The 23,016-nt window shown below is 46.7% G+C and overlaps 1 protein-coding gene across 1 annotated transcript in view; it reads right to left on the reverse strand.

The window, feature by feature from the left end:
• CHRD (chordin) overlaps positions 1-20,079 on the reverse strand; it is a 55,967-nt gene extending 35,888 nt beyond the window's left edge. The window contains exons 1-5 of the mRNA XM_039356514.1: positions 19,871-20,079; positions 14,571-14,674; positions 11,482-11,608; positions 2,733-2,882; positions 1,376-1,493 (exon numbers count right to left, since the gene is read on the reverse strand). Of these exons, the coding sequence (XP_039212448.1) occupies positions 1,376-1,493; positions 2,733-2,882; positions 11,482-11,608; positions 14,571-14,674; positions 19,871-20,033 (662 nt within the window). The 5' untranslated portion in view covers positions 20,034-20,079. The remainder of the gene's footprint in view (positions 1-1,375; positions 1,494-2,732; positions 2,883-11,481; positions 11,609-14,570; positions 14,675-19,870) is intronic.
• Between the last annotated feature and the right edge of the window lie 2,937 nt (positions 20,080-23,016).

A 23,016-nucleotide genomic window follows, 5' to 3' on the forward strand; every position in this document is an offset into this window, starting at 1 on the left:
TCACCAGGAGAGTTTAAAGTTAAAATACTTTAATTAAAGTATTTTACTATATTAAAAGGTTGCCAAGCTTTCGTTGGGAAAACTCCCCAACATCTTCAGGGCTGAGAGACCGTTTCTAACAAGGTGATTCAAACGGGTTCCATAGAATCACCCAACGAAACCTTGGCAACCTTTTAATATAGTAAAATACTTTAATTAAAGTATTTTAACTTTAAACTCTCCTGGTGAACGCGCTTTATTCATTCCATTTATAATTATGCCCGGGAGTCGCATTTTCACCATCATTATTGAATATATATATATATATATATATTTACATTGCCCCCAACAGTCTGGGTCCTCATTTTACCTACCCCGAAAGGATGGAAGGCTGAGTTAACCTTGAGCCGGTGAGATTTGAACCGCTGACCTGCTGAACACAGTCAGCCAAAGTGGTCTGCAGTACTGCACTGTAACTGCTGCGCCACCTCGGCTCAAATTTTATGGGAAATTCCTCCACCCCATCTCTATGCATAAAGGCCTGGAGACTAAAACATAGGAAGAACGGTTGCAGGAAGTGGGTATGGCCAGTCTGGAGAAAAGAAGGACCAGGGGGAACATGACTGCAATGTTTCAGTATCTGAGGGGCTGCCACAAAGAAGAGGGGGGGTCAACTTATTTTCCAAAGCACCTGAAGGCAGGACGAGAAACAACAGGTGGAAACTAATCAAGGAGAAAAGCAACCTGGAATTAAGGAGAAACTTCCTGACAGTTAGGAGAATTAACCAGTGGAATGACTTGCCTTCAGAAGCTGTAGCTGCTTCATGACTGGAGACTTTTAAGAAGAGACTAGACCAGTGATGGCGAAACTTTTAGAGACCAAGTGCCCAAATTGTAACCCAAAACCCACTTATGCATTGTCGGGTGCCGGGTGGGTGTGGCCCATTGGCTGGGTGTGGCCCATTGGCTGGGCGTGGCCCATTGGGTGGGCGTGGCTGCAGTGGTAACCGCAGACTGGCTGGGACTAAAAAGTTCAATCAATCAATTCCAACTTTACAAGATCTTTTTTTTTCCCCACGAGAAGTTGAAATTGACTTATTGATTGAACTTTTTTTTTTTTTTTTTTTTTTGCACACGGCAGCCTAAAGCGAAAAGGTTTTATAAAACCCAGCTGAAGGCCTAGGACTGGGGCGATGGCGCGCGTGCCCACAGAGAGGGCTCTGCATGCCACCTGTGGCACGCGTGCCATAGGTTCGCCACCACCGGTATAGGTCCTCTGCTTGAGTAAGGGGCTGGACTAGAAGACCTCCAAGATCCCTTCCAGCTCTATTCTGATTCTGATTCTGAATCTACGGGGGGGGGACATCAGATGGAGACACGAGTGAGACTCACCCACCTTTCATAATTAATGGAGAAGATCAGATGCAAGTGTGTGAAAGTGAATTTGGCTTTGGCCACCGCGCTGGTTGCAGCCCCCCTCGGATCTGAGCCCCCGATCAGCAGCGCCACAAAATCTGAGAAACAAAAAAAGAAGTTGGTGTGATCTGACACTGCACGCAACCTGGAAATAAATTCACGCACAGTATTCATTGCTTAAATACAGGCAGTCCTTGACTTATGAATGATCGCTTAGCGACAGTTCAAATCAATGATGGGCCTTTCTGGGAGCCCTTGCAATCCAGATTTGAAATTACAACTGTTGGAGGGTTCTGACTGTGCAGGTAGTCCTCCATGTACAGCCACAACTGAGCCCAAAATTTATGTTGCTAAGTGAGGCCTTTGTTCGGTGAGTTTCACTCCATTTTACGACTTTTCTTGCTAACGTTGTGAAGCCAATCACTGCAGCTGTTGTAAGTAACATGGTTGTTAAGCATCCAAATTTCGATCATGTGACCGTGGGGATGCTGCAGTGGTTGTAAGTATGAAAAATGGTCATAAGTTCCTTTTTTCAGTCCCACTGTAACTTTGAGCGGTCACTCAATGAACTGTCATAAGTCGAGGACTACCTGTGCTTGGCGGGCTATACTTGGTTTGGAGAGGCACAGGGTACAATTGAGCCCAACATTGCCTTTGCTAAGTGAGACAGTTGCTAAGCAGTTTTGCCCCACTTCACAACCTTTCTTGCCACAGTTTGTTCCCCGAATAAATGCAGTTGTTAAGTTAGCAACACGGTTGTGAAGTGAATCTGGATTCCCCATTGATTTTGCTTGTCAGAAGATCGCGAAAGGGAATCACATGATCCCGGGATAGTACAACCGTCATAAATATGGACCAGTTGCCAAGGATCTGAATGTAAATCACACGACTTTCCTGGTCAAGAGGTCACAAAAGGAGATCCCATGACCTTGGGACACGGCAACCGTCACAAGTATGAACTGCCGGCCAAGCATCCGAATTTTAATCACATGACCCCAAGGATGCTGCCATGGTTATAAGTGTGAAAAACGGTCACTAAACTTCGAACAGTCACTAAACAAACTTGTTGTAAGTTGAGGACTACCTGCACTAAATGTGCCTGGAAGATAAAAGTCTGCAACACTACATCCTATGGTTACACACAAACACACGCACCCAGTGGTGGGATTCAAATATGTGAACAGCCGGTTCTTTGTGTGGATGCTTCTTCTGGAAGTTCGTTCTGGGCCTGAACAACAAAAAATTAGCTACCGGTTCTGCCAAACTGGTGCGAACCGGCTGAATCCCACCACTGCACGCACCCTGGAATCAGGTCCTGGGCACCAGCTCACCCGTACCTATCTGGCTGTTGTCTCGGATCAAGTCCTCAGAGCTGAAGTAGGCACGGTCGTTGTAGTTCCTGTGTAAGCCATTTTCTCTCTCCTGAAAGTACTCAATCTTGTCAAACAGCTGCTGCCCAGATTTTTTCTCCAGGGTGTTGGCAGGGGCTGCATGAGCAGAACAGAGAGAGAGAGAGGAAGCATCAAAAATAAGAGCCATCTGCATACAGGGTGTCCTCCACTTACGACCACAATCGAGGCCGGAATTTTTGTCGCTTAGTGAGACGTTTGTTAAGTGAATTTTGCCCCATTATATCACCTTTCTTGCCAGCGTTGTTAAGTGAATCACTGCAGTGGTTAAATTAGTAACACGGTTGTTGAGTAAAAATCTGGTTTTCCCATTGACTTTGCTGACTGGAAGGTCGCAAAAGGGGGGTCACGTGACCCTGGGACACTACCACGGTCATAAATGTGAGTCAGTTCCTAAACACCACGTGATTATGGGGAGGCTGCAGTGGTCTTAAGTGTGAAAAATGGTCACAAGTCCCTTTTTTCGGTGCCGTTGTAACTTCAAACGGTCACTAAATGAAGTGTTGAAAATCGAGGACTATCTATATTTGTTCCGTGAGATATACTGATTAACTGTTTTGTTCAGGAGCCAGCTCAAGATGCTAATTTTGACTGTAAAGCCCTTCATGGCAAAAGACTTGAGGGATAGCGTCTTCCCAGTTACACCCGCCTGCCCCATCAGATCTGGCAGAAAAGGTGTGTTGCAGGTTTTGTCTGCCAAGGAGTAACCTCTGCCATGGAATTACACAAGAGACCCTATGGCACCTACTCTATGGAAACGTTATCCCTCAGGTGAGGATGGCACCATCTCTGCCCTTTTTCTAGACGTCTCTCAAAACCTGCTTGTGCTGACAGCCCAAAATGATTTTCCATAACAACAGTGTAGAAATGTCATTTCTTCCAGGAAATGTTTCAAGTTACTAAGAGTAGGCAAAGCCAATCTTGGTCCAATCTTGGCTAAACTGTTTCAAAACCAACCAAGGAGAGCTAACCGTTGCCACCCAGCCTTATAGTGCCATGGTATGAAATAATAATAACTAGATCACAGGTCAGCAACCTGCGGCTCCGGAGCCACATGTGGCTCTTTGGGCCTTCCCTTGTGGCTCCCAGCCTCCTCTGCCATTTGCAGAGAGAGACAGAGACAGAGAGAGGCAATTGCGCTTCCCTGCTTCTCTCTCTCTCTCTCTCTCTCTCTCTCTCTCTCTCTCTCTGTGTGTGTGTGTGTGTGTGTGTATGTGTGTGTGTGTGTGTGTGTAAAAGAGAGTGCACTCACAATGTTCTCCGAGGAGCTGAAAAGCTTATTGGGCGGAGGGTCTCTGCAGGAAGGAGGAAGCAGGAAGGGCAGGAGAGAGTTAGCTAGCCCAGCTATGCTGACTCAGGAATTCATTCTGGGAGTTGAAGTCCATGAGTCATAAAAGAGCTGAGGTTGCCTACCCCTGAGCTTGTTGGAGAACAGCTTGAAGCCAGCTTGCCAGGTGAGCAGCAGATAGGAGAGAGGGAGAGAGGGGGGAGAGAAAGAGAGAAAGAGAGAGGGAGGGAGGGAGAGAGAGAGAGAGGAAAGAGAGAGAGAGAAAGAAAGAGCGTGGGGGAAGAGGACTGGTAGACCAAGGGCAGATAGAGAGGGAGGGAGGGAGGGAGAGAGAGACAGAGAGAGAGAGAGATCCTTTTGACATCTAAAATGATGATAACACTGCATATATCCTTTTTTACCTGTGTGTGTATGTATACACATATCTAAAGTGTTTTGTTTTCGGTGGGAAATGGGTCCAAGTGGCTCTTTCGGTGGGAAACGGGTCCAAGTGGCTCTACCCCTGAACTAGACAAACCATGATTCCTTGCGTCATCATTCCAGAGAGGATTGCCTTACCAGATCCCTTAATGGCTGCAACAACTGCAGAGCCTCTGAAGTACTTGAAAACTTCTTAAACTTCAGGGAGATATTCAGAGATGTATCTCCCTGTGTTGAACTATGTGGCACAGTCAAACATCAGGAGCTGACCCTGGGAAAAATTATGACCTAATTTTGCATGAAGTCCTAAAATGCTTTATACAATTTGCCAAATTTTCAATTCCACAGTAGCCAGGGATCCTAGAATTTGGACGCATTTTGTAAGTTTGCACCTTGAAGTGACTCGATTGAAAAGGTTTTGCCATGTGCTGCCTGTTTCACCCAATTAAAGATTACAGACACGAGACTTCTGGTTGATAAATGCAGGGATGAGGGGAATAAAAGCCTCTCTTTCCCCCTAGTGTGTGAAAACAAAAATAAGGCAGGTTGAGGAAACAGCATTTGAACTTCAGGACACAAGAAGAGAAAAGAATAGGACCGTGGTGGCGAACCTATGGCACACATGCCCACAGGTGGCACACAGAGCCGTCTCTGGTGACACGCGAGCCATTTCTGAGCCAAGCTGTTCCCTCCTCCGCGCATGTGCAGCTCTCCGCACATGCGAAGTCTGGGAATAGTCGAGAGGCTATAAAAGGAGTAACTTTCGGCGGAAGCAGCATTTGCTGCAGACAGTGAGCAAGCGAGCGAGCACAAGTTGGAGCAGACAGCGAGCAAGCGAGCTGACAGCTCAGGGGCCACGCCCACTCGGTGGCCACGCCCACCTGGCACCCGGCGATGCATAAGTGGGTTTTGGGTTGCAGTTTGGGCACTCTCTAAAAGGCTCGCCACCACTGGAATAGGACATAGAATGACAGAGTTAGAAAGGACTTGGAGATCATCTAGTTCTAGTCTAAACCCCTGCCCAAGCAGGAGACCCCTATACCAGGGGTAGGCAACCTTGGCTCTTTTATGACTCATGGACTTCAACTCCCAGAATTCCTGAGCCAGCATAGCTCAGCTTGGAAACCTCTATCTTTCTCCTCAGCATGGCTGGCTCAGGAATTCTGGGAGTTGAAGTCCACGAGTCATAAAAGAGCCAAGGTTGCCTACCCTTGCCCTAGGCCTAGGCCGCTTTATGACTCATGGACTTCAACTCCCAGAATTCCTGAGCCAGCATGGCTCAGCTTGGAAACCTCTCGCTTTCCCCTCAGCATGGCTGGCTCAGGAATTCTGGGAGTTGAAGTCCACGAGTCATAAAAGAGCCAAGGCTGCCTACCTCTGGCCTAGGCCTAGGCCGCTTTATGACTCATGGACTTCAACTCCCAGAATTCCTGAGCCAAGCATGGCTTAGCTTGGAAACCTCTCGCTTTCCCCTCAGCATGGCTGGCTCAGGAATTCTGGGAGTTGAAGTCCACGAGTCATAAAAGAGCCAAGGTTGCCTCTACCCTTGCCCTATACCATTCCAGACAAATAGCTGTCTAGTCTCTTCTTGAAAACCATCAGTGATGGAGCATCCACAGCTTGTGGAGGCAGGTTGTTCCACTGATTAACTGTTCTCACTGTCAGGAAATTTCTCCTTAAATTCTAAATTGGTTCTCTCCTTGATAAGTTTCTGTCTGTTATTTCTTGTCCTGCCTTCAGGTGCTTTGGAGAATAGCTTGACTCCCTCTTCTTTGGGGCAGCCCCTCAGATATTGGAGCACTGCTATCATGTCACCCCTAGTCCTTCTTTTCATTAAACTAGGCATACCGGATTCCTGCCAGTTCTTCATATGGTTTAGCCTCCAGTCCCCTGATCATCTTTATTGCTCTTCTCTGCACTCTTTCTAGAATCTCCACATCATTTTTGTACGGTGGTCACCAAAACTGGATGCAGTAGATCAGGGGTCTTCAAACTTGGCCCGTTTAGGACTTGTGGACCAATTCCCAGAATTCCTCAGCCAGCATCCCTGGCTGAGGAATTCTGGGAGCTGAAATCCACAAGTCCTAAAAGGGCCAAGTTTGAAGGCCCCTGCAGTAGATTAAAAACGACAGCTCCTGACACCCACCAATGATCTTCTCTTTCAAAATCAGACCCGCATCCTTCTTCACACAGTTACACGTGTGCTGGGCAGACAAACAAAAGAATCAAGATGCCGCTATTCTAGGCCTTGGGTCTGGTATATGGGGCCAATGCTGGAACTGAATTGCCCCAATATCTCTGGGGAAAGAAAAGCGGTTTCCCAACACTTGGGAGGGTCCCTGGATTCCCCCTCATATCCCACAGAGCAGCGTCAGGATAGAGAATCCGACATCTGAAAGGAACGGGAGAATTTATGGCATCTACATGCGATGATTCATGCTGCCCAAAGTTGTTTTTTATTTATGATTTTTCAAACACGTTTGGGTGGCATTTTGTAAACGGCTAGGCGAGCCACAGGCCGCAGGCTTCAGACGGCAGCGAGACCTCCTTGTGCCATCCACCACAACAGGACAAAGTCTCCCTTTCACTCTGGTTCCCTCGTACTCCCAAGTAAAATACTCCGAACGTGAAATCAACATATCCAAACCAAATTGCGGTGATTTTGTCATGTCAGCAAAGTAACTGAGGATTCAGAGCCGGGTGGAAAGAGAGAGTCCTGTCCTTACTCTGATTCAGACTCGGGATACTGGTTCAGCTGGTGATTATTTTTCTTTATACACGTAGTCCTCGAACACCAAGTGAGGCCAACATTTCTGTCGCTAAACCAGACCGTTGTGAAGTGAGTTTTTCCCCACCCATTTTACGATTTTTCTTGCCACAGTTGTTTAAGTGAATCACTGCAGTTATTAACTCAATAACGCGATTGTTAAGTGAATCCGGCTTCCCCATTGACTTCACTGGTCTGAAGGTCACAAAAGGGGGACACTGCAACCGTCATAAATATGAGTCAGTTGACAAGCACCTGAATTTTGATTACATGACCACGGGAAAGCTGCACCCATTGTAAGTCCTCTCGCTGGGCCCCCGATTACGACAAGAAGTGTTCTGTATGCAGCTGTCAAGTAGATGGGAGGACCACAGCAACGTGGACAGGTAGTCCTTGACTTACGACCACAACGGAATACAAAATTTATGTTGCTAAACAAGACAGTTGTTAAGTGGGATTTGCCTCGTTTTATGATCTTACCTGCCACAGCTATTAAATGAATCACCACAGTTGATAAATTAGTCACATGGTTGTTAAGTGAATCTGGCTTCCCCCATTGACTTTGCTTGTGAGAAGGTCGCAAAAGGGGATCATGTGACCCAGGGACACTGCAACCGTCATAAGTACGTGGCAGTTGCCAGGTGTCTGAATTCTGATTGCGTGACTGTGGGGTGCTGCAACAGTTATAAGTGTGAAAAACAGTCGTAAGTCACTTTTTTTCAATGCCGTTGTAACTTTGAATGGTCACTAAATGAATGGTGGTAAATTGAGGGCTCCCTGTAAAGCCAAACCAGATTGGACTTATCCAATCTCAATTGGATCTTCTTTAATTTCACATAACCACACGGGCCGACGTAAGGAACTTCAGATTATGTTGGACAGTAATTCCCACCACGTATCCTCACTGGCCCTATTTGCTAAGCTGGAAAAAGGATTTCCACACATACGGGAAGCCAAACGAGAGAGCAATGTCTCTATTTTCTTACTGGCCTTATTCAGCATAGTAGGTAGTCCTTGTCTTACAAAATTCATTGACTGTGTAGTCACTTACAACGGCCCTGAAAAAAGTGACTTATGACCATTTTTCACACTTATGACCATTGCAGCATCCCCACGGACACAAGATCAAAATTCGGGTGCTTGGCAACTGGCTCATATTTATGACGGTTGCTGTGTCCCTGGGGTCACGTCTTCCCCTTTTGTGACGGTCTGACAAGGTCAGAATTTCACAAAGCAACTGCGACAATGAGGATTGTAAAATGGAGCAAAACTTTAACAACAGTCTCATTTAGCAACAGAAAATTGGGGTCATAAGTTGAGGACTACCTGTAGTTTTAGGAAAAGATGGTGCTAAGTAATACCACTGCAATAATCATTACTTATCAAATGATAAGGATAATAAAAATTTCATCCTCCTTCCCAAAGTCCTACAAATATTAGGATATGGAAGACTGTCATTATGGGGAGGAATTGGAGGTGATCGCTATTTTTAGTTTTAGTTTCTTTAGCATATGCAAATGAGTTGCACATGCCGATTTTAAATTATTTAAAAGGATCAAGCTGGCAGTATGTCCATGAAAAATACAATTCTTCAGATATAAAAATTCATATATATATATATATATATATATATATATATATATATATATATATTCGCGTTTAAGAAAATTAAAAACATGAACCCTGGGAATATTCATAGTAAGAAATAAAATGATCACCAGGGTAATAAAAACTATAAAATTTAATAAAAAGCGCCTAGCTTTCGCCGTCACCTGCCGGCATCCTCAGGGCTAGTGCGCCAGGGAGTGAGAGAGTCACTTTTATAGGTGTAACAAAGCCTGCGCAATGCTGCTCGAAGCACGAAACTGAAAACACCAGCCTGAAGATGACGAATGGGACTTCGTCGAAACGTCGCCAAGACACTTCCAATTTTACGCGGGAGAAAACCCGAACAACCAAAGACATATATATATATATATATAGCTTGTTTATACATTTTGTTAATCTGGGTTTATAAAGTTGGTTTGAAAATGAAAAGGTTTTTTTTCTCCTTGAGTTATCTTTAAAGTTGGTAACGTATTATTGAAAGTGAATTTTAATGTACGTATGTTAAGAGGAAATTTAAAAAAGAGTAAATTTTAAAAGAACTTATTTCAGAAATGTTTTTAAAGAAAAGTTTAATGTTTTAAAATTTAGAAAAAAAGTATTTCTTTTCCTTTTGGGGTATTTTTTTTTTGAAAGAATAATCTGAATTTTATTAATATGAATTATGATAGCCTATAAATATTAATGAAACAGAAATACATATTAGTTCCCGCAACAAGGAACAGCCAAGATTGTTCAATCGATTCTTTTATTCAAAGAAGACAATATATTTAATTTTGTTTCTACTTGGAAATTGCTTCCAGACTGTGTGCTTGTGATGGGGGGGAAAATGAAATTTTCTCTTTGTTTCTATGGATTAGATAGGTTTGTTGTTATAGAAATGGCTAGTATATACTATTGTATAAAAATAAAAAGTTGAGATTATAATGTTATTACCTTCTACTGTGCCAAAGAGAGTTGGAAGTCAACGCCTTTTTTCTTTTTCAGTTCCTATTCCACATTTTCTCTTTTTCCCTTTTCCCTTCCCCTAGTTTTCCATTACTTCTTATTTCCCTTAAATATTGGAACACTGCCATCATGTCGCCCCTAGTCCTTCTTTTCATTAGACTAGATCAGAGGTAGGCAACCTTGGCTCTTTTATGACTGGTGGACTTCAACTCCCAGAATTCTTGAGCCAGCCATGCTGAGGGGAAAGGGAGAGGTTTCCAAGCTGAGCCGTGCTGGCTCAGGAATTCTGGGAGTTGAGGTCCACGAGTCATGAAGGAGCCATAGTTCCCCCATGCTGGCTCAGGAATTCTGGGAATTGAAGTCCACGAGTCATGAAGGGGCCATAATTCCCCCATGCTGGCTCTGGAATTCTGGGAGTTGAAGTCTACCCATCTCCGAGTGGCCAAGGTTGAAAAATACAGGCCTAGGCCAGGGATAGGCAACCTTGGCTCTTTTATGATTCGTGGACTTCAACTCCCAGAATTCCTGAGTCAGCTATGCTGAGGGGAAAGGGAGAGGTTTCCAAGCTGAGCCATGCTGGCTCAGGAATTCTGGGAGCTGAAGTCCACAAGTCATAAAAGAGCCAAGGTTGCCTACCCAGTTCTAGCAACCGTTCTTTATTATATATGTTTTAGCCTCCTGATCGTCCTGATTGCTCTTTTCTGCACTCTGTCTCGAATCTCAACATCTTTTTTACACTGTGGCGACCAAAAGTGGATGCAGTATTCCAAGTGTGGCCTTACCAAGGCCTTGTAAAGTGGTATTAACACTTCGCGCGATCCTGAATCTATCCTTCTGTTAATACAGCCTAGCACTGTGTTGGCTTTCTTGGCTTGTCATCCAAGAAGCTTCTTGATTTTGGGCTTCTCATCCAAGAAGCTTCTTGGATGAGAAGAAAAACATTTTTTTAAAAAAAAACAACAACCAAGAAGGTCCAGTTGCCTTTTGGAAAAGAAAAAAAAAAGCACCTTTGGGATAAGCGTAACCTGGATGACTGAGAATCTCCATAAGCTGTCTGTGAGGGCCATCTAGTTTTGAACTCCAAGCCTTTACTCAGTGTACCCAGATGGCTCCAGACAACTTCCTTCTGTCCAAACATTGGCTCTGTCCAGCTGTTGGGAGCAGACAAGGGCAGGTGTGTGCAGGGTGTTATGGAGATAAACACATCGCCTTCTTAGTCATCTCGGGAAAGCTAAACAAATGGGAAATAGACTATACAAGGGAAAGCACAGGGCACCAAAAATCAACACACCAAATAAACAAGAGAGGAGCTTACATCTGCCCTACTGAATGCATTGGCCTCCTGTCTGCCATCTGATGCAGAGCCTGGACTGAACGGCGGAGCTGAGGCGGAAAAAGAGGTAACTGACAGAGAGAGAGAGAGAGAGAGTAGTCCAGTTGCCTTTTCAGAAGCACTTTTGGGATTAACTCTGCTTGTGGCAAGTTGGTTGCAAGCTAGTTGTGATGCTGATCAAGTGACTGCAGATGGCGCGACCATTATAAATGTCAGAATTGTTTGCCAAGCTGTTTTTTTTTCCCACACTGCCGTAACTTTGAACGGTCACGAAACAAGGCCTCCAGTAAGCGAGGACCACCTGTAACTGGCTTACCTTTGGGGCAGGATTTGCAACATTGTCCTGGAAGCGCAATAGGGTCAGCACAAGGAAGCTTGGGGCAGCTATGCTTAATGTTCTTACAGCTGACTTTGCCTGCAGGTTTCCCTCTCCGATTTCTCTGCTGGGGGGAAAAAAACAACAGGAAATTCTTACAATAGATTCTTCTGGCATAGCTGACTCAGGAATTCTGGGAGTTGAAGTCCATGAATTATAAAAGAGCCGAGGTTGACTACCCTGCAGTGGTTCTCAACCTGTCTAATGTCGCGACCCTTTAATACAGTTCCTCATGTTGTGGTGACCCCCAACCATAAAATTATTTTCGTTGCTACAGCATAACTGTAATTTTGCTACTGTTAGGAATCGTAATGTAAATATCTGATATACAGAATGTATTTTCATTGTTACCAATTGAACATAATTCAAGCATTACATGTAATTATATGTTTTCCGATGGTCTCAAGCGACCCCTGTGAAAGGGTCGTTCGACCCCCAAAAGGGGTCGCGACCCACAGGTTGAGAACCGCTGACTATGCAGAACCTTCCCATCCAGGCAATGTCCTCGTATCGTGTGCATTGGATGCTACAATAATTTATCATCAATATATTGTCAACTTTTGGCAGCCAAATAGATCCAAATTTATTTTCACACTCGTCTTTCAATCCTATTCCTTCGAAGTGGGGGAGGAAGCCATTTTGAATTGTTCTTGATCTACAAAGGAAAGGCTACAGATAGTTCTCAACTTGCAATCATTAATTTAGTGGCTGTTCGAAGTCACCATGGCACTGAAAAAAAGTGACTTATGGCCATTTTCCACACTTAGGGCCTTTCCAGCATCCCCACGATCACGTGATCAAAATGCAGACGCTGGGCAACTGGCATGTACTTATGACGGTTGCAATCTCCCGGGATCAGGTGACCCTCTTTTGTGACCTTCTGACAAGCAAAGTTAATGGGGGAAGGCGGATTCCCTTAACAACCGTGTGACTAGCTTAAGAACTGCAGTGATTCACTTAACAACTGTGGCAAACAAGATGTTCCAGAACAACTTGCCCACATGCTGGAAATGTAAAAAAGTACATGGAACATATTATCATTTACGGTGGACATGCCCAGTTGCAAAAAAATACTGGTCTACAATAAGAAAATGGATCGAAGAAATAATAGACCAACCCGTAGACTGGAAACCAGACATCTTTTTGTTGGGTATTTTAAACAGAAAATATGGTAAAGAAATAGGGTACTTAATTTTACATATAATAACGGCGGCAAAAATAGCATATGCACAGTGCTGGAAAAATGAGAATATACCATCAGAGGAAGAAGTAATAAGAAAAATCCTGGACTGTGCTGCGATGGACAAATTAACAAAAGAGATAAAAGAAAAGGAAGACACAGAGTATTATATAATATGGAACAAGTGGTATGATTGGTTGGAGACTAGAAATAATAGAGGAGAATAAATATGGAAAGGTCAAAAGTGAAAATATGTGTATAATAATGTATAATAATAATATGAATTATTCTTAGTAAGAAGTAGAACATGAAGGAAGAAAAATGTAAATAAGAAATAACGGGGCAATAAGGACAAATATTCTAAAGAAGAATAAGGGGGGAATGTAAATAATAGATTACCGTTACGTAATCGCTATAAAAAAAAAAGGGAGAGGAGTATATATTGTGTGTGTATGTGTGTTATGTTTTGCTTTGTTTTGTTGATTAAAAGAAAATAATAAAAAAAAACAACTGTGGCAAGAAAGATCCTAAAATGAGTCCATATTCGCAAAGCAACGGTCTTGCTTAGCAACAGAACTGTTGGTGATCAAAGGCTGGCCCCCAAGGACACCACAACCATCATAAATAGAGCCGGTTGCCAAGCAGTTGAATTTCGGTCACGTGACCACGGAGAAGCGGCAATGTTTTTAAGTGTGAAAAACAGTCAGGTGATTTTTTTTTTAGTTCTGTTGTAACTTCGGTCACTAAGTGAAAGGTCATAAGTTGAGAACTCCCCGTATGTGAGTCTTGCTGTTCGCCCAAATCCTTAAAACAGTGGTTCTCAACCTGTGGGTCGGGACCCCATTTGGGGTCGAACGACCATTTCACGGGAGTCGCCAAACAACCCAGTCCGCCATTTTTTCCCCCCTTTTCCTTAGCTGTGCTACTCTCTTGAATAGAGTCTCATTCTATTGGCTTTCAAAAGCCAATAGGAATTGTCCAGGCTGTCTCTGCCCTGCTGAGCCCGCCAAAAGTCCCATTCTGCAAACGGTGCTGCACCAGTTGAGTAGTCCTCGACTTACGACCGGTTGAGTAGTCCTCGACTTACAACCGGTTGGGGATCGCGGCATTAAAAAGGTTGAGAACCACTGCCTTAAAGGAACCTGTGTAAGATTCTGTTTATAAAACAGATGTAAAGTGAGGCTTGGATGGGAAGAGGCAGGGTAACATCTTCAGCTGAGTTTAGGGGATGTCAGTGTCCGTGCTCTTCTGTCTATAAGGGCCTCAGGTGTGGGTGTGTTGAGTGGGGGTCTTGCGATGGGTCAGGTGTGCGTTATCAGTGAGAGGCTGGTGATGGGTCTTGTGATGGGGAGGTTAAGGTCATTGGAAAGTGAACTGCTGGTGGGAGGAGGAATGGAATGGAATGGAATGGAATAGAATAGAATAGAATAGAATAGAATAGAGCTGGAAGGGACCTTGGAGGTCTTCTAGTCCAGCCACCTGCTCAAGGAGAACTGCCTGTATCAGGATCCCTCATTCCATTATTTTAGCAATGGTTGGAAAAAGGCTAGAGCAGGGGTCTTCAAACTTGGCCCTTTTATGACTTGTGGACTTCAACTCCCAGAATTCCTCAGCCAGGCATATTGGCTGAGGAATTCTGGGAGTTGAAATCCACAAGTCATAAAAAGGCCAAGTTTGAAGATCCCTGGGCTAGAGACTAAGAATGTAACTTGTATTGTTAAGCAAACAAATTAACCCAGGCAACACGATGTTTATTAAGCACTAATCAAAGGTAATAATAGAAAATTAATAAAAAAATTGGAAAAAAAACCCCACCTGTCTCTGACCCTGGGTCTTCAATTACACTTACCGGCTCGCAGGTGCACACCACACAGTGCATAATGCCAAAGGGTTCCCCTAAATCAGGATGCCAGGAATCCTCCAAGGTGTAGGACCGGCCACCGAAGTAACATCCTACAAAGGAAAAGAATCCTGAGTGCTCCAGAAAATGGTGCATTGAACTGGCTGCCACACCTACTAAATCAGGTGTTTCTCATAAACTTGGCAACTTGAAGAAGACTTGTGGACTCCAAGAATTCTGGGAGTTGAAGTCCTCGTGTCTTAAAGGGGCCACGTTTGAGAAACACTGCACTAAATCGAGCAAGTGAATAATAGGCCCATTCTCTGGGTTTGCACCACAGGTGAGTTGCTAAATTCACCAAAAAGGTTTGCGTAAAATGTAAGCCACACACATACGCACAAAATGATTTTGCACAAGGCTCAATTTGATCTAAGGCAGGGGTGGGGAACCTGGGCTCTTTTATGGCTCGTGGACTTCAACTCCCAGAATTCCTGAGCTAGCATGGCTCAGCTTGGAAACTTCTCCTTTTCCCCTCAGCATGGCTGGCTCAGGAATTCTGGGAGTTGAAGTCCACGAGTCATAAAAGAGCTAAGGTTGCCTATCCCTGGCCTAGGCCTGTATTTTTCAACCTTGGCCACTCGGAGATGGGTAGACTTCAACTCCCAGAATTCCTGAGCCAGCATGGGGGAACTATGGCCCCTTCATGACTCGTGGACTTCAACTCCCAGAATTCCCAAGCCAGCATGGGGGAACTATGGCCCCTTCATGACTCGTGGACTTCAACTCCCAGAATTCCTGAGCCAGCATGGCTCAGCTTGGAAACCTCTCCCTTTCCCCTCAGCATGGCTGGCTCAGGAATTCTGGGAGTTGAAGTCCACGAGTCCTAAAAGAGTCACGGTTGCCTACCCCTGGTCTAGGACAGGGGTCTCCAAACTTGGCAACTTGAAAACCTGTGAGATTTCAACTCTCAGAATACCTCAGCCATGGCTGACTGAGGAATTCTGGGAATTGAAGTCCACCAGTCTTCAGGTTGCCAAGTTTGGAGACCTCTGATTGATATGACTCACAGAGAAGACTTCCTCTTTTTCACTTGGGACCTCTTCAGATATTTTTGGATAAATAAAATATAGGAGCTGATATCCACCTATTCTGGAAACCAATGGTTGCGACAGAATGCTAATCAGTTTTCTTAGTCTAAAGCAGCAATTCTCAATCTTGGCCACTTTAAGATCTAGGCCTTCAACTCCCAGACTTCCTGGCTGGGGTATTCTGGGAAATGAAGTTCACCCATCTTAATGTTGCCAAGGTTGAGAAACTCTGTTCCAAAGCAGGAGTCCCCAACCTTGGCAACTTTAAGACTTGTGGACTTCAACTCCCAGAATTCCTCTGCCATGGCTAAGTGAGGAATTCTGGGAATTGATGTCCACAAGCCTTAAAGTTGCCAAGGTCGGGGACCCCTGTTCTAGTGGTTAAGGCATCAGGCTAGAAACCAGACAACTGTGAATTCTAGTCCTGCCTTAGGCATGAAAGCCAACTGGGTGACTTTGGACCAATCATCAGGAGATTGTGAGTTCTAGTCCCGCTTTAGGCATGAAAAAAATCTGGTGGGGTGACTTTGGGCCAGCCACTTTCCCTCAGCTCAACCCACCTCACAGGGGTGTTGTCGTCAGTAAATCATTAAGGCATGTTCACCACTTCGAGTTATTTATAAAAATAATAAAGGTGGTAAATATATAAACAAATACAGACATGCATACATACATTAATAAGCAAAACTATTGATCTGTATGACAAAATCCATAGGACCACTAGAGGGCAGCCAAGAGATGTGGAATCATCCATCATTTTTGCTGCCATCTAGTGGTTCTTTATATTTCTGCTGCCCATATCTGGTAGACCTCATAGTAAGCATGCCAATTACAGCCTTGGAAGCTGCCTATAACAACAGGGGTCTTCAGCGTGCCTGGCTGAGGAATACTGGGAGTTGAAGTCCACAAGTCATAGAAGGGCCAAGTTTGAAGACCCCTGCCTTAACCACTACACCAGGGGTAGGCAACCTTGGCTCTTTTATGACTCGTGGACTTCAACTCCCAGAATTCCTGAGCCAGCATGGCTCAGCATGGAAACCTCTCCATTTCTTCTCAGCATGGCTGGCTCAGGAATTCTGGGAGTTGAAGTCCACGAGTCATAAAAGAGCCAAGGTTGCCTCTGCACTACACCAAGCTGGCTCTCAACTATTTTGTAAGATTAGTGTTAATCTTATTTCTCCCCTCTTTTCTTTTTAGTCTCCAGAAAACTAGGAAGGATTCCCCCTGAAAGACTTTTCATACTTTTTCCCTAACTGGGGAGTAAGTTGCCGTTTATCACACCATTGCCTACACTGTAAGCCTTCCTCCTGTTTCCCCAAGGTCCTTCCCACATACCCTTACGCTGTCCCATCCCGTCCCATCCCATCCCAACAGTCCCGAACTGGAGAGGAAACAACCTACATGCTTGCTACTTTATCCTTATCCTGCTCTTTCAAGCCCCCCCCTCCAAATACCCATTTAAAGCCAGGAATCTCAGCTGATCCAGATCACCCGATCCTGCAGATTCTACTCTTTTATCCTCCTCTTGGGAAGCATTCCTTTGAATCGGGATTTCCCCAAGAATTTAGCCCTCAACCTGGTTATTATTGTCAAAGTGAAAATATAACAGAAAACAGAATTGGAAGGGAGGGACCTTGGAGGTCATCTAGTCCAACCCCCCTCTGCTCACGTAGGTGATCCTATACCATTTCAGACAAATAGTTGTCCAATCTCTTCTTAAAAACCTCCAGTGATGGAGCACCCACAACTTCTGGAGGCAAGCCGTCCCACTGATTGATTGTTCTCATTGTTAGGAGATTTCTCCTTAGTTCTACACTGGTGGTCTCCTTGATTAGCTTCCACCCTTTACTTCTTGTCCTGCCTTTAGGTGCAACAGCAAAAAAAAAAAAAAAAAAGGATACAGTATTTTGGTCCATACAGGGAGTTTATATTTTTTTTATTCTTGCTAGAATTCAAGCAGAACGACAAAAAGATGCCTACACTACGGTTACTAGTATCTGGAGACACTGACTAGCTATGCCAGTGGTTCTCAACCTGTGGGTCGGGACCCCATTTGGGGTCGAACGACCATTTCACGGGGGTCACCAAACAAGGCTGTCCGCCATTTTTTCCCCCTTTTCTTTGGCCACGCCCCTGGCACCCAGTGATGTATAAGTGGTTGGGGGTCACCACAACATGGGGAACTGTATTATGGGGTCGCGGCATTAGAAAGGTTGAGAACCACTGATCTATGCTGTATTCATACAACCCACTTACTCAGACCCGTTAAAGGCTTACAGCCACTGCTGCATTTACATAAAGCACTGCACATTATATATTGCGCAAAGCACAATTTGTGTGAAATTGGCCCATTTAGTTTGTCTAGGATTTGTCTATGGTGCAAACCCAGAACAAGGTCAATCCAGCTGCAGTTAAACATCTGGCCAGGATGGAGCTGGAGGGGTTCACCTCTGGATACACATCGCATCATCAAGGATCATTCTCACGAATGAAGCCAAAATAAGAAGCTAAAATTAAAGGTGAATATCCAAGACGGGCAAAAGAAAAAAAAAAGAACCTGCGTTCACCTAATTCAACCTTTTCTATACCCTGCACCCTTACAACGCCTCCGATATATTCTCGCACCCCTTACAAAAAGTTCGAAATAACGGCAACGAATTATGCATATACACCATAATTTTGAAAACCCACGTTTTTGCACCTCCTGGACTATCGTCTCGCCCCCCCCCCCGGGGAACCCCTGATCTAATTGATTTCAGTGACCGAAGGGGACCCATCTCCCATCTGTTCCCCCTCCCGCGTTTAAATTGCAAACAAGTTGCCCCCACCGTCGCCTCGGGAATCTTTCCCCCACATCCATCAGAACTCCGAGGGTGCATCCGAGTCTGCTCTTCACACGTTCAGAGACACACCGTCAGGCGGAAAGAACGGAAGAGGGTCGCGTTGACCGAGTCAGCGGAGCGGAAGAACCGAAGAACGGAAGGGATCTTGGAGATCTTCTAGTCCAACCCCCCGCTCAAGCAAGAAAGCCTATACCAGGAGTAGGCAACCTCGGCTTTTTTGACTCATGGACTTCAACTCCCAGAATTCCTGAGTCAGCTATGCTGACTCAGGAATTCTGGGAGTTGAAGTCCATGAGTCATAAAAGAGCCGAGGTTGCCTACCCCTGGCCTATACCATTTCAGACCAAGCGTTGTCCAGTCTCCTCTTAAAAACCTCCAGCGATGGAGCACCCACAACTTCTGGAGGCAAGTCGTTCCACCGGCTAACTGTTCTGACTGTCAGGAAAATTCTTTTTATTTCTAGGTTGGTGCTCTCTTCACTGATCTCCCCGTTGCTTTCTTCTCCTGCCCTCAGGTGCTTTGGAGACTAGGGGGACCCCCCCTCCTCTCTGTTGCAACCCTCAAATATTGGATCCGACGGCCACACAGACGGTTTGCGGGTTGGTCCCCCCCTCTGGCAACAATCTCTGCCTCCAGGCGCCACTTGGGCGCACCCGGGCTCCGCGCCTCCCCGAAAGCACTGCGCTTCTCGGGGTTAGACGGCGGTCTCGCTCCTTCCAGCGCAAACTCCGCGCCTCCACGACCCACCGGCTCACAGCCGCCCCCTGCCCCGAGATCGGCGGGGCTCCAGAGCCAGCGGCGAACCGGGAGGAGGGTGAGCGCCGAGTCCCTCCACATGTCGTCCCTTTCCCCCGACCTGGCTGTCACGGATCGAGCGCAACGCCCGGGAAAGCGCTCAGGCCATCGCAACCAGGTGGAGAAAGCTCGGATCCCGCCAACCGCGCCGAGAGAGCGGCCCGGATTCGCCCTCGGAGGGACACGACAGCCGCCTTCCAATACTTGACGGGCTGCCAGAAAGAAGAGGGGGGGGGGGAGTCAAGCTATTCTCCGAAGCCCCTGAAGGCAGCACAAGAAGCGACGGATGGAAACTGACCAAGGAGAGAAGCAACCTGGAACTAAGGAGAAATTTCCTGACAGCGAGAACAAGTAACCAGTGGAACGACCTGCCACCAGAAATGGTGGGTGCTCCATCCCTGGAGGCTCTCAAGAAGAGACTGGACAACCGTTTGTCCGAAATGGTATGGGGTTTCCTGCCTGGAGCGGGGGAGAGGGTTGGACTAGATGACCTCCAAGGTCCCTGCCAACTCTTCTGTTCTTCTGCATCCGGGCGCAAAGGCCGCCTCCCGCCCAGAAACTCGCTCCGCTCGGAGGCTCCTACCTTGCGCGCCCTTGGCAGGCAGCGGTTCCGCCGATTCGGGCTGGATGAGCAGAAGGGTCTTGGCGGGACCCACGGGCGACCCCGGGCCCGGCCACGCGAGGGCGAGGGGCAGCAGCAGAAGCAGCAGCAGCGGCAGCACCAGCTCTGCGCCCAGGAGGCTCATCGCGGCGAGACGATCGCGGATCCCGGAGCGAATGACCGCCCCCTCTGGACCAGCCCCGAGCCCGGCCGGGTTTTATAGGCTCCGGCATCGGCCGAGCCGACCGGAGGGCTATTTCTTGAGCAAACAAAGGCGAAGACTGCAGATCACAGGCCCAGCGGGGGGGGCGCTCAACACCGCCGCGGGGGGCCGGCGGGCGGGGGGGGGGCGACTGTGCGCTGGAGGATAGAGAAGGGGGGGAGTCGCGGCTGTAGCCGGGACGGATCGGGCCCCTCCCGCCGCCTCCGCCCCTTCCCGTCTCCTCCGCGGGCGAAGCCCCCCCCCCGAGCAAGGGGACCCCGAGGGTCCGACGGCTAGCCTAAGGTGGAGAGGCGCGAGAGAAAGCCCCCCCCCAAACCCCCAAGGCGCGCATCTCTGGCCTTCCTTCGCCCCCCCCCACTCCAACGGAACAACCGTGTGACTACACAACTGCAGCGGCTCACTTAACAAGGGTGGCGAGAAAAGTCGCGAAATGGGACAAAGCTCGCTTAACAGCTGTCTCGCTTAGCGACAGAAATTTTGGGCTCAGATGCGGTCGTAAGGCAAGGACTACCTGTACTTCCCTCTGTACTTTTCCCAATTATACTTTAAGCTTTTGGTGTGTGTGTGTGTGTGTGTGTGTGTGTGTGTGTGTTTTTAAAAGAGGTGGGAGAAGAAAACTGGTCTGGAGAAATGGAGAGAGGAGCAAATTGGAAAAGAAAATTTGATTCCAGAGTTGAAATAAAGTAAATTTACGTTCAAGATATAAAAAGAATAACTTCTCCTTTGGGTTCTCCTGCTTTCTTGACGAGAGCAAAAATGTTCTGTGCTGTTGGCCATCTTTTTGTGTTCGCCTTTCTTGGTATAACTTGAGTTCTGTGGCTTCGGGGTAGTTTCTGACTCCCGTGGAGATATTAACCAGTCCTAGCCCTGCTGAGCTTCCGAAGCTAGAAAGATCCTGCTGATCTCTGATAAACTCTACCTCAGTGTTTCTCAACCTTGACAATTTTAAGGCATGTGGACTTCAACTCCCAGAATTCCACAGCCAGCAATGCTGGCTGTGGAATTCTGGGAGTTGAAGTCCACATGCCTTAAAATTGTCAAGGTTGAGAAACACTGCTCTACCTGCTACAGTCTGTAAAACCATGTGTTTTTTTTTTCTTTGCCAGCTTTTCACCAGCTCCCAGCCCTTCCTGAATGTGGAGACCCTGTTTCTAAAATTGAATGGGCAGCCTTAGGGTGACACTTCCAGTGGGACACCAGGATGGCCTAGAACACAGAATGGGAGAGGCGAGGGGCTGAGATGGGGATGCTGTGGGAGAGGTCCTTCTTAGACTCTCAGCAAAAACTGGAGAAAGATCCTATCCCGGGAAGCAGGGAGTGGACTGGAATGAACAGCACTTAGGCCAATAAAGTTTGGTGGGAACAGAGAGCTTGTTTGGATTAACTGAAGAGGAGGAGAAGGAGAATGAGAAGAAAGGAGGAGGGGGAGAGGAGGGGTGGGGGAGGGGGATGGGGAGGAGGAGGGGGGAGAGGAAGGAGGAGAAAGAAGGGGGAAGAGGAGAAGGAGAAGAAGAAGGAGGAGAAGGAGAAGAAGAAAGAAGGAGGAGGGGAGGGGGAGGAAGAGGAGGAGAAGAAGGAGAAGGAGGAAAAGAAGGAGAAGAAAGGAGGAGGAGGGGAGGGGCATGGGGAGGAGGAGGGGGGAGGGGAAGGGAGGGGCATGGGGAGGAGGAGGAGAAGGAGAAGAAGGAGAAAGAAGGAGGAGGAAGAGGAGAAGGAGGAGGAGGGGAGAGGGAGGGGCATGGGAGGAGAAGGAGAAGAAGGAGGAGAAAGAAGGAGGAGGAAGAGGAGAAGAAGGAGGATGAGGAGGAGAAGGAGGAGAAGAAGTAGGAGGAGGAGAAAGAAGAAGGAGGAGGGGAGGGGGAGGAAGAGGAGGAGGAGAAGAAGAGAGAAGGAGGAGGAGAAGAAGGAGGAGAAGGAGAAGAAAGAATGAGGAGGAGAAAGAATGAGGAGGATGGGAGGGGGTGGAGGAAGAGAAAGAAGGAGGGGAGGGGAGGGGGAGGAAGAGGAGGAGAAGAAGAAGAAAGAAGGAGGAGGAGGGGAGGAGGAGGAGGAGAAGGAGAAGAAAGAATGAGGAGTACGGGAGGGGGAGGAGGAGAAACAAATAACCAATCATTGTGGGGACTTGGAATTTAGAATGAAACAAAGGGTAGAAGATATGTCTGGCTTCACATAGCAGGCTTAACCAGGCCAGACTGGTGGGTGAATTCACCCAACATGCCATGCCATGGTTAGCTTTAACAAGGCTTATTTCTTTGTCTCTTTCTTTTTTTCTCTCTCTTTCTAATTTAGCTGGAAACCCAGGGTAAGCCAATTGTTTGAATGCAGCCTCTGTGTTCCCCTGGAAAGGTTCAGAGAGTGTTGATTGATGGCACAATACTCTTAAACTTTCTGGGAAGTTACCACTGTCCCTGCCCGCAAAGAGAGGGGAAGCGTGTTGAATGTCCAGGGCAGCTGCCCTAGAGCCACATGAAATGATGTAGCCATAGCACTTAGACTTCTCTACCGCTTCACAGGGCTTTACAGCCCTCTCTAAGCGGTTTACAGAGTCACCTTATTGCACCCCCCCCCAACAATCTGGGTCCTCATTTTACCGACCTCAGAAGGATGGAAGGCTGAGTCAACCTTGAGCCTGTCGGGATCGAGCTCCTGGCAGTCGGCAGAGTCAACCTGCAATATGCCTTCTAACCACTGCGCCACCAGGGCTCATAAACCAGGATGTCTTCCACTCATGTCCTTAAGAGGGACATGTGAACCCAGTCCTGGTAGGTACAAAAAAATAAATAAAAAAAAATCAGGTCAATATCTTGCTACATCAGCAGAACATTAGTTCCTGCTAAGGTGAACTGTTATGGAAAGTTTCTAGCCGCTACTTAAAAAGAATAATAGCATTGTAACTGAAGGTTCC

Source organism: Crotalus tigris, unplaced genomic scaffold (assembly GCF_016545835.1).
Source record: "Crotalus tigris isolate CLP2741 ecotype Arizona unplaced genomic scaffold, ASM1654583v1 scf7180000018825.4774228, whole genome shotgun sequence".
In the NCBI taxonomy this organism is placed as follows: Eukaryota; Metazoa; Chordata; class Lepidosauria; order Squamata; family Viperidae; genus Crotalus; species Crotalus tigris.